We start from the raw sequence: 14,485 nt of genomic DNA, 5'->3' as shown, positions 1-14,485 counted from the left end.
CGTTACCCAAACTTGGAAAAGACTCCATTTCCCATGTGCTTAGCTGCTTAACTAAGCCTTCATTTCTGCTCTTTGTAAACTCATTCATAGCACCTTTCCTGACACAATGGTGTTAGTCGTTATCTAGTAAAGGCTTCAATGTATTCCCCATACAGCTTAGGTTAGTTAGTGTTCTAAGGCCTGAGATGGCTATATAAAGTGCATAGACAAAAAAACTTATGTTACAGTCTGAGTCTGTAATTGTCGCATCTGTTTTGTGACAGGCTGTAATATTCTCTCTTTTCCTCTTTACCTGCACCGGTGGAGTCCTCAGAGTTCAGCTGGATTCAAAGAGACACCGGAGACAAGTCATAATGATCACTGTTCATTTCATGCACTCTAGTGATAGATGAAAGCTCTCCAAATTCCCTTATTTTCTGTTATGGTCTGTCAAAGGCATAAATCACATGTTCCATTTTTTTTTTAAGTCTTAATCTTGAAAGTAAATGGGCATCCTACACACCCCTGTATGTATCCCTACAAAATATTACATTTTAATGGAGCCTGTCAGACAAAATGCCATCTCCCTTAATTTCATAGCACATGCTCTACAAGGATGTAAAAAAAATTGTTTTTGTTCTTTATGTTAATTAAATACAACAGCACAGTTTTCTTATCAAATGGCTGTTTATTGACATACAGTAATTACAGAAAAATGGTTGCGAGGATAAGAGTGTGTATTGGGCAACGAACCGGGCCTTGTAGATTGGGCTGCTGTCATTCTAGAAGAATCTCTGCCAGGTGGCTAAATCCATGATGGAATGATGACATCCTTCCTCCTAATAATGAAAAGGAAGAACAACAACAAGTCAATCATTAACCAGTAGCTACAAAAAAAAAGAGACAGCTGTACAGCTGGCTCCATTAAGGCCCGCTGAGCAGAACAAAAATGAGACTACACCATCTAACAGCAATACTATTATAATAATACAGATTTACAAATAAATAACAAGACTATGGGCTTTAAAAGACCACTGAATTTACAGCAACTGCTAAGAACATTATCATCTTGAAGCCAAAAGGGCAACTGATATCAGTGGCTTGATACGAACCCCTGTGGTTGGTAACAGTAGCAGTCACTGTCTTGTTTAGCCCTGCTGACTGCAGGCTGAGAGATTACATTGATCAATCTGTATCATTTCCAAAATCCACATATGTTAGCAAGTAGCTAACACAAACTTTGAAGTACTCTATGGTTTTACTTACTCGGTTAGAAGTTCATCCGTCTTCAACCGTAGAGGAGGGTCACATCTGAATTCACCCAATCTATTTCTCTTCGCTCATCACAACGAAAAAGGATCCAACATTGTGCTTGGTGTCACACTCTAGGGCCAGCTTCTACAATAAATTACACTTTGTGAACAACTCATTATCAACATCAATCTTTATTCATTGTTTAGTAGCTGGTAAAGTAGCTAGCTATCTCAGATTCTGCCCCACTATTACAACTGGATTGCATGTTCTTCACAATTGTAACTTAATTTGACTACTTGCTTGTCAAATACTTGATGTGATTTACAGTAGTAAACATATATACGTTGTTTGTGTGACAGTTGCTAAAGTAAACTACCGTATGTAGCTTTATATCTTTGTAGGTATCTAGACAAAATGACAGAACAAAACAGCCGCAGTCAAAACAATAATAGAGACAGCTGAAGGCAGGAAGGTAATATTGGCATTTTAAGCTACTGATGTTATAGTTGTTGTCAGCTAGCAATGCTAACGGAAAGACTTGTGAAACTTTCTAAGTATCTTTGCAAAGATGAAGGTAAAATGAGAACACCAAGATAGTAAGCCTCAGGAACATAATTGAAGGCCCTCACATTATACTTCCATTTGAGAAACGGTGACAAATCACAGAACAAGTGAAGGTAGTTTCAGCTTCTCATAGGCAGACACTGAATTTTCTGCTCCAGGGTTAATTGCTTGCGTACCTCCTGGTGTTTATAAACCAGAAACAGGTCTGTAGTGTAGTGTAGGTCAGTATAGGGCTTCTTTGAAGCCAGGATTTACTGTTGGTTCCTATGGAGGTGTTGTAGGTCAATTCAACAAAGCATTGGGATAGGAGGTGCTCACTGATATCTCCAATGACATAAACACTCTCAGCCACTCCCTTTTTTCTAACATCCAAGCAGCTTTCTAGCAGCGCTCATCGTAAATGAGATCCTGCCAATTGGTAAACACTGAAAAACAAATTGGATTTTTATTATGGGGAAGGAGTGGTAAAAATATGAGAGGCACTTCCTCAAAGAACACAGCAGTGGGCTCATATAGAAATCTGAATTTTACTGTGGAAGGTGTTTAATTTCCTCTGTCTTGCTACTACATATGATGATAATCTGAAATGAAACACTGCTGTGATAACTGCTACTTTATGTAGCAAGATAAAAGAATCAGATCCACAAGTCTTGTGCCTGCCAACAGTGTGGTGGATTAACTGACTCCACCATCTAAAGTCACTACACAGTGACCACAGCAGCCAGACTCAATCATGTGATCCATAAACGATTGGCGTAACATTGGAGCTGTTATCCATGCCAAGGACAATGGATCCTTTCAGGGTGAGACCCTTCCCCATCTCAAACCCATGAGACTTTTCCCTGTCAGCATGATTGACAGCTGAGCTACCAACTGACCTGCAAAAACACATTTCTGTGAAATGAGTGAGTTGTATAGTTTAAGTTCATCCACCCTGTTACACATTTTAGAAGAGCTAAGAGGTGTTGATTGACACAGTGGACAGCAGAGTTTCAAAAAATGCCAGTAACGCACAATTGTAATAATAAAAGAATGTAAATGTTCAATAAATCTAAATTTAATTTTTTAACAAATAACTAATTGTAATATATTAATGGTATTTTTGTTCCTAGCAATCTAGCCCTTGAACAGTAGCTAAACAACATGGATGCTAAGTAACACATACCATGAGTAGTGATTTTCAGGTAGCATATTAATATGTAAAATAACGATTATGCTGCTGTTTATTGGGTAATTTACAATGGCTTCGAACAGGACTCAGCCAATGAGAACGCAGGATCAGAAGTATTACAATTTGGGACAAATCTATCTAGACAAATCTGGGTGGGAGAAGTGAGGAACGCTCTCTGCTCCATCCACAGCTACTGTACAGATGCCCTTGAGCAAGGCACTTAACCCTCAACTGCAGTTTGAATGTGTGGAGCTGTATGAATGTCAGTCAACCTTCCCTGGATAAAGGTTAGAGAAATATGTAAATGTTCTTACAGGCATCAACTGGCTCCTCAAGGGACACAAAGCCTTTAGACAAACTCTTCACTGCACCTCAGATTTGTTTTGGTGCTTCCATTTCATTTTGAGGAACACTAAAATCTTGTACCTATTTGCACTTTAAGTAAGGGATATTACAGTATTTGACAAGGTGTCCAAGGATCCACACAGAGAGAGGGAGAGAGAGAGGCAGAGAGGAGAAACACACCGTTGGCATTCCCCACTCTCCCATCCACAGTCATTTATTTTTAGACTGTTGTTGAGGCAAATCTAAACAACTGCTCTGTATTTCGATTGGTTATCATGATGTTAGCTATGCAAATACTATGTAAATTTGAACATATTTCACTTTCCCCGCTGTCAAGATTGTAAAATGGTATGGGTGGATAATAAGGCTAACAGGAATACTGGTAGCAGTGCTAGCCAGTTCCATGTGCCAGAATGACTGTGTGTATTTATAGCAACTCTCAGTTTATGCCTGCTTCATTGACAATGTAGCCTTGGTTGAATTGTTGATGCCAAAATTGTGAAAATTCGTGTATATGTGTGCAGTCACATTAAGACATAAGTAGATTAAAACATTTCCTGAATAAAGCCCATAAAAATCTGCATGTGGGTGTAAAGCTTCTGGTTCTCAGAGGCATCATTTCAGTCTGCAGTACCCCAAGGTTCACAGAGGCACCGCTGAAGAACCCCTCATTTTACAGGGTTTGAGCTGAAATCTATCTATCTATCTGGATACATAAAAGTACAGAAATAAGAAATAAAACCATTAAAACTATTTCTATTCAAAAGTCTAGATAGGAGACTATTTTCATTGGCTATTTACTGAGACAATTAGACTCAGAGTCTTGACTGTATTTTCTACATTTTCAGTCAAAAAAGCTGTTAGAGGCACGTTTGGTATTTGCAATAGTCAGCATTGGACACACGAAGGCGCCATTTCCATGCGCATAGAGATGAGTGGCGCTTGGCTAAAAAAAATGATGAAAAAGATGAACAAGAAAAACACGGCAAGTTGTTAATGGCAGCAACTGCCAAATTCAAATCCTTTAAGCCTGCCCGTGTGAAGAAGTGAGTCTTCCCAACTTCACGTGGAGTTTGGCCTTATGTGAGGATCTTTCTGGTATTTTGCACAACGGTGGGGGAAGAGATCTATCTGCCAGGACGCAAAGATTTCAGGCTATATATAGTTTTAATGGAACACGCTCAGTAGCCTATCTTAAACCAGACTGGAAAGATTTAAAACTTAATCTAATCCGCGTGCGTGCAGACAGAATTGAACACAAATGTAGTTGTTATTAAAGCCTGTAAAAGCAAAAGCAGGGCTCTCCAGTCCGTAGCCCCCCGTGTGAGCTCCACATCTTCATTTCCATTACGCACAGGAGAGCACTCACATGCCTCTGGACGAGCTCTCCTGCTAGTATGGACCAGTGTGCACAAGACCTTTGGTGTTTCATAAGGACGAGACGGAGGACGGCAGATACAAGCTTTCATGATCTTTTTCACCTCAGGAACCAACTACTTAAAATTCCCTGCGCAAGGCCTATCGCCGTCATTATCATCAGGGTGTATCTGCGGGGTTAGGGTTCGCCCGGCGTCCACCCCGCCGCTCCTCGCGCCGGAGGGAGATGGCTTTGCCCCTGTAAAAGTTCAACACTTAAGCGTGAAGTTTTCTCAGTAGAAGCGAAAGTCTTTGCGCGATGGTCGCCGCATGCTGAGGGGACATGGATTTGGAGACGAATGTGAGCGGCGTCAACTGTTTGTCCCAGAATGAGAGCGACCGCGGGCAGAGCTCCTCCGCTGGAGTGTCCACTGCGCTGGCCAGCGTGCTGATCTTCACCATAGTGGTAGACATCCTGGGCAATGTCCTCGTCATTCTGTCTGTGTACAGGAACAAAAAGCTCAGGAATGCAGGTGAGCCGGGGGAAAAAAAATGTTAAGTGTGTTTGAATTTTGTCAGGACCAAAGAAATGCTTGATTTGTTTCTTGTTTTTAATGATTCAAATGGAAGATGGGAAAAGGCAGGTTTGATGGTCAAGACATTACCTCTGTGGAATAAGTCTAAGTGAGCGAGAAACAGGCTAACAATGGCTGTTTACTGAAGTTATCATATATATATTTTTATTTTTGCATTTCAATAATTTTTTTTGCTTCACATTATGCTAAATAACTGACTATTTCTTTATTCATTTACATCTGGCCGTGGACACAAAACAAATTCTCCAAGTGTGTAATCAGGTTCTACCTCAATCACCTGTGCGGGATGAGTCATGCTTTTATTAAATATGAAATGATAATGTGCGGTGTGACCTCTGTGTTTGAGGATCAGGTGCCTGACTTGGCCTGTAGAGTTGTTGGGCTGCTATCTAACGTGAGCCTCCAGCCTCAGACATAGTGATGGAGTTCCCACAGCCTTGCCTGTCTGCCTTCATATCTCTTCATAAATAATAACACCCCTTCCCTCCATCTGGCTTTATCCTTGGTTTTCCAACTCAGATAAATCACATCCCTATATCAGGACCTGTAGTGTTCCATGAGCACCCAAGGTGAGAGATACTTTTGTCTGGCTTCTGCATCCTTTCCTATGGGTTTATGTGGCACACGCTCTCATATTTTATTGTGTTATGTTATGAAGTGTGCTTATGAAGGGAAGGAGAGCCCATCCTACTATTTTCCTTTATCCTTTAAAGAAAAATGCAATTATCAGTCATATAAAAGGTTACAAACTGTATATATGTTTCTACCCATCCCAAAGAAAAGACGCTTCCTATTTCCTGATATAGAAAAGATAAGATTATGAATGGACAAATCATAAAAAGTCATGGGGGCAGTCACAGATATAATCTTCTATGCATTGACGCCCTGCAGTGATGTGTAAGTATGTCATAAGAAGCAGTCAGAAAACAAAACAGAATGTGTTTTTTTTATCCCACTTCCAAGGATCATGAATACACAGGGTATTTTCTCAAACAGCTATTCTCACTTAATTTGTACCATTGAACCACATGATTTCTATGTGCTTACTACATCTTTACAGAAGAGACAGAAAACCGAGACATGGTTTCTGAAATGTCTGCAGTTGTGTGTGTCTGCACCAGAGGCTAAAAAGCCTTGAAGACTGGTCAGAATGTATTATAATGCGTTCTGTTCTTTAATATTGTACAGCTGTACCTTTTGAGGTCCTGCAGAGCAAACACCATGCCTATTAAACTGTAACCCAGCAGCTGCATAGCTAAAATACAAGAATGAAGCCCTTCTGCTGAGGCAAACGACTAAACTCAATGATCACAACATGATGCTAATGAGAATGTGCGAATCAGGCGGTGGGTTTAGGTCGCTGAGTATTTGGCATAATGAGCTTTTGATTACAGTTTCGAAGACATTACATAACATTTAGTTGGCACAGCAGCCAAAAGCAGTTTGGCGAGAAGTTACGGAGCCCATAGAATAATTCGATTATCTGGTATACATTGAGAAGATTACAGTTGACTGGTCCCAAACAAGACAGCAGGAGTAAATGGCCTGTTCAAAAGCCATATCCACTCTGGCAGACTATGGACGCTGCACTGATGACAGATCTCGTGTCACTGTCCTCCTCCTCTAATGGGACCGACTGGCAGACTCGGCCACAGTGGAGATCTGGTGGTGTTGTGTCCTGTTGCTCCGCATGTGTGAGAAGCAACCTGAAAAGCTGAAAGCAACACCAGCTGAAGCTCAGAGCCTCCGGTGTTATCTCATGCTAACCTTTTTCTTTTTGAAGTGTGTCCTTAGGAGACTGAAATTGTCACTACTGCTACCCCATCCACAATCTCCTCTCTGTTCTTAACAAGCTATTTATAGGGTTGGCTCTCTATGTATGAATGTTTAATTGTAGGGAGTTTCCGAAAGGAAAACATGAACACAACTGAATAAGTATTATTGCCATCGAACAGCTGTGGGAGCTCTCCTTGCAGAATAAATGGGTTTGTAAGCTGGATGGTTGCTGTGTGAAGGGGCTGGTAGGCGCAACACAATACAGCAACCTTTTGCATTCAGCTGGGCCCACAGGCTGTCTTGTGAGTCATATAATGGGGTATAGTATATAATTTAGATATAGTACCTCCTTGCATTGCATACACACACACTTGCATGAGATCTAATGTGTCATGCGGAGACTGCTAAAAACATCCCACCTCCTCTCTTTCTGCTCTACATCCTATTCAGCTGATGGTTTGCCTCTTCACAGGCAGACAGCAGTAGGACCTTTCTGCTCTGCTTCACCTGAGCACCGTTTCTTTGCTCACTGCCTTCATATGTCCCTCTGCTACTCACCACTTAACCCCCCTCCTTTCCCACACACACGCACAGACACACACACACACACACACACACACACACACACACACACACACACACGCACACACACTCCCAGTCTTTCTCTCTGAAAGTTGCACTATCCTGGCCCATCTGCTGGTGCTGTGTTGCCGCACTGCGAGCTCCTGACTGGTTGCTGGTGGATGCTGGTACATGTGGGATCCTCTGAGCTAAAAGTAATGCCAAAAATATGTTTATGTCCCCCTATGTTTCCTCATATTTGGCGACAATTGGTACGCAATGTTGAGATTTCACAGGTTAACAGGTTCCCTGAAGTGTGCAAATCCAATAGGATCTATTCATTGGATCCTCAGATGGGTAGAGCACGACACAAACGCTGCCATTAGAGTGTTAACATTAGAGTTTCCCACTGGGGTTAACCATACTAAAAATATACGCATTCATGGAGAAAGAGAGAGAGAAGAAAAGATGAGGGGCAGCAGATGGGGGAAAGAAAGAGAGAATGAGTGTGCACTTGTGTACGTGTGGCCGTGACAGGAGCTGGGGTTGCTGGATGGGGGGGTGGGGGGGATGAGGAAGATTTTGGGGATTGGAGGTTGTGGATGGACTTCATTTTTGCTAAGGCACGCATCAGTCCACTCTACAGTCGAGAATAAAACCTAAAACCCTAAACACTGAAGTGTCCAGTGGCAGTTAATTGAGTCGGTGGACTTACTGACTCAAGTCAGAAGCCCATGAAATTGACAGCATTCAGCCACAGGGGATATCACTTAGCACACTACATTAAACCTGTCTTCTTGTCCCAGCAGCTCAATAGTGGATGACATTTAATTTTCTAATGTGATAAGCATAGAGGTAAAGCATCATTAGGCGTTAGAATTTTGAAAAACGACCACACCAAAGTGACATTCAGGTGTGAACTAATGAAGTACACTCTCCTTAGAAAGTCTCAAATGTTCTCAAATATTCCTTCCATTTCAGCAGGAGAGCTGTCATCTTGTTAAAGTTTGCATAATTCACTATCTTGCTCACATATTTCCAGGATTAGTCCTAACAAGTGAAACTTTCTTGGCCCAACCACGGCTTGTGTTCATGGGCTGATTTCTCTCAGGGCCAGTGAGTCTTATGTTCTCAGACACAGGAGGTCTGATTGGTAGATGGCCTTTGATGATGACGATGATGTTTTTGGCTGGGCTCACAGCAGGCTATATCACCAAAGGCAGCTCGTGTCAGTTTTAATGTTAAACTTCTTACAAAAAATTCTCTGGCCCCTTGAACATGAGTTCATGAAGTAGTCACTACTAATTCATCAGGGGTAATGCCCTTGCCGAAAGGTTATTTTTGCTTATTTATGATATGAGTAAGTCAAATGTAATCTAATTTGGAATATGCACTTGTAGTAATAATCCTTGTGCTGACATTCAATTGGATTCAAGCAATGCCAACACTCTCCTACACGTTTTTTTTTTTTTTTTTAAATCTTTCTTTCAAAGGTGTGTAAATATAGCTGGATGAATCAAAGGATGGCATTCCTGCCAGTCCGCTTTGCCGATCAGATTTCCACTCTGGGTCTTTGAAAGTGATGAGATACAGACAGTGGGTTTGACAGAGGGACATGTGCCCTTGGGATTGATATGTGCACACAGCCATGCAAGTCGTCGGAATGCAAATCCGCTCGACCGGGCAGGCTTTCATTTTGTCTTTTGGATTGTTTATCTCGTACTATCATTTCATTATGTACCTATTCTTATTGCAGCATGGCCTCCTCCCTCCTCGTCTTTCCCTGCATTGCTCTTTTTATGTTTGAGAACTATTCAGAGAGCATACAAATGTGCCATAAATATGCCAACATTGCAACAACAGCATTGCACCTATTTTAATACATATGCAGGTTGTTATGCTTTAAGCGAGGCCGAGAGGCAGCTTCTGTTTAATATGTTTTTGAGGCTGCCGTGGCCTGGAGTGCACTGGATGATTTTGGTGACGACTATCCTTATTCAGTTATGCAAAGCTAAATAGTTCACTGCTGCACTGTCGGGTCTTATGTTTCAGCCAAAAATTGTTTGCGTGTGTGACAGACAGACATAAACAGAGAGAGAGAGAGAGAGAGAGAGGGAGAGAGAGAGAGAGAGGGAAAGTGGGAGAGAGAGAGACATTGGGGCAATTCATGGGATGATCTCTTGACTATGGGGAGACATTTTAAAGAGAGAATCATTTGATTTATTAGAAGAGTTCCCATGCTTGACAGTTTTGTGAGGGCATATGACCAGTTAATTACAAAGCCAATGGTGTCAAAGAAGTTTAAGGCGGCAAGTCAGCTGTCCCTGGTGGCCACTAACCAATCAGCATTCAGGTTAAGCTGGAAAAGTGCTCTGTTCGACACGCTGATAATAATAGCTCCCAAAGATGTCAGGGCATGACTCTATATCTGGTATCCTGGCATGAGAATGTTTTACACTTAAACAGCGCTCCTTTCAGTGCTGCGAGTTTGGGTGTGATGAGCGTCAGGCGGGCCAAGTTGCTTAATTAAACAGAGGGAGGTAATGGTCCACTCAATGTTTTAATAATGGATGCCGACAAAACAAAGACACTTGTCTGGCGGCATCAAAGCGATCCTCTCAGCGGTGTATTAGCACTTACCTCATCCTCTTTGACGATAAGGGGGAGAGAGAGGGTTGAGCCGGGGCGAGCGCCGTAGCACACCCTGTCCAGCGCGCACGATAACACCGAGCCGCATGATGTCAGCGTGGAATCAAACCTCTGCACGATGACAAATGCACACAGCGAGTACTGTGAGCGTCACAAATACAATCTGACAGATTTGCCCACTGAGCTGACTCTAGGATGAAGAACAAATGCTTTTATTTTTATCTCAGCAGGCTTGAGAGAGGGGTTGTGTTGTTCTGGTGACTTGAAAATCCGCCGCACACCCTGAATATCTGCACCAGCTCTGTGCTAAATTCAAATTGAACTTTAAATTCAGTTAAATTAGGAAGGGGGTTTTCTTCCAAATTGGTAAAAAAAAAAATCTGAAAAACCTTTGCCATAAAAGTATGATGTACAATCTACAGTATATTGAAGGAAGATAAATTATCAAATTGAAAAAAATAAAATAAAATCTAAAAAACCTTTGCCATAAAAATATTATGTGCAAGCTATATTGAAGTAACAAGTTATACATAAAAGGACAGAAATAAAACCATTAAAACTATTTCTATTCACAAGTGTAGATAGGCGAGGATACTATTTTTCACTGGCTATTTACTGAGCATATTATACATAGTCTTCACTGTATTTTCTACATTTTCAATCAAAAAGCTGTTATCTATCTATCTATCTATCCATCTATCTATCTATCTATCTAGGTGAAAGTGACTTTACCCCAGCAGCATAATGCATAATACTTATATAATGTCAGAATAAAAAAAAAAAACTATTCACATACCGCACGGCATGTACATATAACAGTGTACATGCACGAACATGCAGTTATCACTGTATTATATTTTTTTTATGACCAGATTAAAATGAAATATGCTCAGGATCAAATCTTGTTAAAATTAGCTTTGGTTACTAAACAACATAGCTGTGTTCTCCCTGAGGTGCAGGGATTATAATAGGCCTTGAACACCGGGGATTGATGGCAAGCATGTGTTTTAAATCCACTCCCATCATATCTGCCACTCAACTCTGTTGTTACAGCTGTTGACTGGCTTTGCAAATAACCTTTTGCCTTTACATTTCTACCTCAGGAGGTAATTTCAGTTATATCAACCCTGGAATTAACTCCTGACATGCAAAAGTAGTGAAACGAAGCACACATACAATATCACATTGAAAAAACAACTATATATCCCCTTAAAGATTACTTACATATAATGTTTACCTACTCATTCTGGCCAGTGATGTAGTACATGAGAAGTCACTCATCACAAGGTACAGTATTTATATCATAAAGATTTTTTTCATTGTGAAAAGGTGGGTACTATATTTATAACAGTGGATAAACTGGGTGTAGTTGGATAAAACTTTCACTACATTCCTGATTTGAACCCCTAAACTAAGCAGCTTTCACACAGAATACATTTGTAATGCATTGCATCCAATCGAAACATAGGGAGCAAAAGCCTTAATTGGCTGCAACACAGATTTGATTGAATTGCAGTTTACTGCATGTTTTTGTTATCCATCTTCATATCTGACAGGGCATTAGTATAAGATGTATTGTTTTATTTCCCCCACCCAGAGCAGCCACACTGTAACAATGTTAGACGTCATTTTGTATGATTCATGTCTTCTGAGGAGATCCAGTGTCACACTGCCATCAGCTCAGACCTCAGGAAGAAAGGAACTTATTTGGATGTAATCAGACGCTGAAATCACCCATGTCCTGTTTTTATAAACTTTAATGGAGTGTTTAACTGTGTTTTCCTAAGGGCAAATGCAGACTTTGGAAACTAAAATACAATAACCCAATTTGAGCATTTTGTTGAGATGAACAGGGCCAATAAAATACAGACCTGGCAATCCATCTGTGTTATTTCAGAACAGAATGAACTTGTATGTTGTATCTAGAGAAATCACTACTTCTAATGGTTCAGTTTCTAAAGAAGTTTTGTTAGTTTTATGACAGTTACAGTGCAAAGAAAAAGGGCTGTGTGTTGAGAGAGCTGTGACAACAAAGCATACGCCGGGATCCAAATCCATGCGGCGAGGAACATGGCGAACGCCTCATCAAACCAAGCCACAAAGGACACGCTGAAGCTACTCTTTTATGATGGGAAGTCACAGTTATACCTCCATTGACCTAGTTCATTTGAAGGAGTTTGAACTGAGGCAGAAAGTGAAAGAAGAGTGCTGTACGCCTTAATTATAGACCAGTTTGGGATGGGTTTTTTTTTGGGGGGGGGGGGTATTTTTTGGGCATTTTTGCCTTGTATTGGATAGTACAAAGTAGGGAAAGACTGGGAGAAAGAGGGGGATGACATGCGTCATGCGATAAAGGTCCTGAGCCGGATTCCACCTCAGGATGTCATGTTTAGATGGTACACGCCTTAGACCACTGATCCACGAGGATGCCCCGTAGTTTGGGACATGTTTTGTGTGTTATCCAATCCTTTTTCTGTTTCTGCAGGGAACATCTTCGTGGTGAGCCTCTCCGTAGCGGACCTGGTGGTGGCGCTGTACCCCTACCCTCTGGTCCTCATGGCCATCTTCTATGACGACTGGACCATGGGCGACCTGCACTGCCAGGCCAGCGGCTTCATCATGGGCCTCAGCGTCATCGGCTCCATCTTCAACATCACGGCCATCGCCATCAACCGCTACTGCTACATCTGCCACAGCCTGCACTATGACCGCCTGTACAGCCTGAGGAACACCTGCTGCTACCTGGGCCTCACCTGGCTGCTCACCGCCCTCGCCACTGTGCCCAACTTCTTTGTGGGCTCACTGCAGTATGACCCCCGCATCTACTCCTGCACCTTCGCCCAGACGGTCAGCTCTTACTACACCATCTCTGTGGTGATCATTCACTTTCTGATCCCGCTGCTGGTGGTGTCCTACTGCTACATGAGGATATGGGTCCTGGTCATTCAGGTGAAGCATCGGGTCAAACCGGAGCAAAGGACTAAAGTGAAACCTAGCGATGTGAGGAACTTCCTGACTATGTTTATGGTGTTTGTGTTGTTTGCTGTGTGCTGGGCTCCGCTGAACCTCATAGGTCTGGCGGTGGCCATCAACCCGGTGAAGGTGGCGCCCAACATACCCGAGTGGCTCTTTGTCACGAGCTACTTCATGGCGTACTTCAACAGCTGCCTCAACGCTGTCATATACGGACTGCTGAACCAAAACTTCCGTAAAGAGTACAAGACGATCCTCCTCGCGCTGTGCATCCCTCGCTTGCTTCTCATGGAGACCTCCAGGTGCGCTACAGAGGGCCTGAAGAGCAAGCCATCACCGGCTTTAACAAACAATAATGTAGCGGAAATAAATGTATGAATGGTGTTTAGCTATGTCACCAGAAATCGGAAATACTTTCACTAAGAGCCTCATTGTGGATATGTATGTGATGATTCACCTAGTGCCTTTTCATGAGAAGAGTGTGTCATTTTTCTATTTTGAAGGTATAATCTGAGAGGACACTGTGCGTGCCATCATATCCCCTTCTGCCATGTCAGTACACTGTGCTGTGAGGAAAACCATCAATTCAGTGGCACTAATACCACTTGTACATTAAGCTCCATTGTGAGAGCATCCCTTCACTCTGTTTAAAGGCAGAAGATAGACCAACTTAGTGGGTAGCAGGCGAGAGAGAGACAGATAAATTGTCAGTATTCATGAAAAACATTTGGATGTTACAGAGCACCATGGGTGGTCAGGACTTGGCAGTGTAGTGCTGTCAACGTTAGCCATGAATACAGTAATAAGTCAATACATACTGTGTAGCCTATTTGCTGGATGGGAAAGAATACATCTTCGATTTCCATTTGATGGGAATGTCACTTTTCAAGCGACACCCCAGCCTGTGTACATCATATGCACAAGAATGACTCACTGCGTATTTGCACAAATAGAAGATGATGAGTAACTCAACAACATACTGACAAGCAAATAAATTTATTTTCTGATCCCACTGTGTCTTTCCGCTCTTGAATGCCACAATAATGATGTAAAAGCCTAAGGTTGGTTGTTTCCGTTCAATGTAATCCTTCATCTAATTTTAGATTAAAACTGAAACCCTTTTATTTCATTGAGACATGCAATGCCAGGCTCAATTACGGAGGATTTAACACTATTATTCAGCCCCTTAGTGACTCTGAGAATAGTAAAACTGGAGTAAGTGCCAATTCAGAAACATCTTTAGCTGCAGTAGAAGGTATGG

At 41.9% G+C, this 14,485-nt stretch overlaps 1 protein-coding gene across 1 annotated transcript; it reads left to right on the top strand.

Moving 5' to 3' along the window:
• The first annotated feature begins 5,012 nt into the window (after positions 1 to 5,012).
• LOC139648729 (melatonin receptor type 1C-like) lies at positions 5,013 to 13,602 on the top strand. Its single transcript, XM_071524948.1, has 2 exons — positions 5,013 to 5,202; positions 12,737 to 13,602. The coding sequence occupies exons 1-2, from the start codon at positions 5,013 to 5,015 to the stop codon at positions 13,600 to 13,602; spliced, it is 1,056 nt and encodes a 351-aa protein (XP_071381049.1).
• The last annotated feature ends 883 nt before the right edge of the window (positions 13,603 to 14,485 follow it).

This window comes from Centroberyx affinis, unplaced genomic scaffold (genome assembly GCF_046629955.1).
Source record: "Centroberyx affinis isolate AG114_WGS23_722 - 3 ecotype Tasmania unplaced genomic scaffold, CSIRO-AGI_Caff_v1 ptg000108l_1, whole genome shotgun sequence".
Classification (NCBI taxonomy): Eukaryota; Metazoa; Chordata; class Actinopteri; order Beryciformes; family Berycidae; genus Centroberyx; species Centroberyx affinis.
This window is presented reverse-complemented; position numbering and strand designations above follow the sequence as displayed.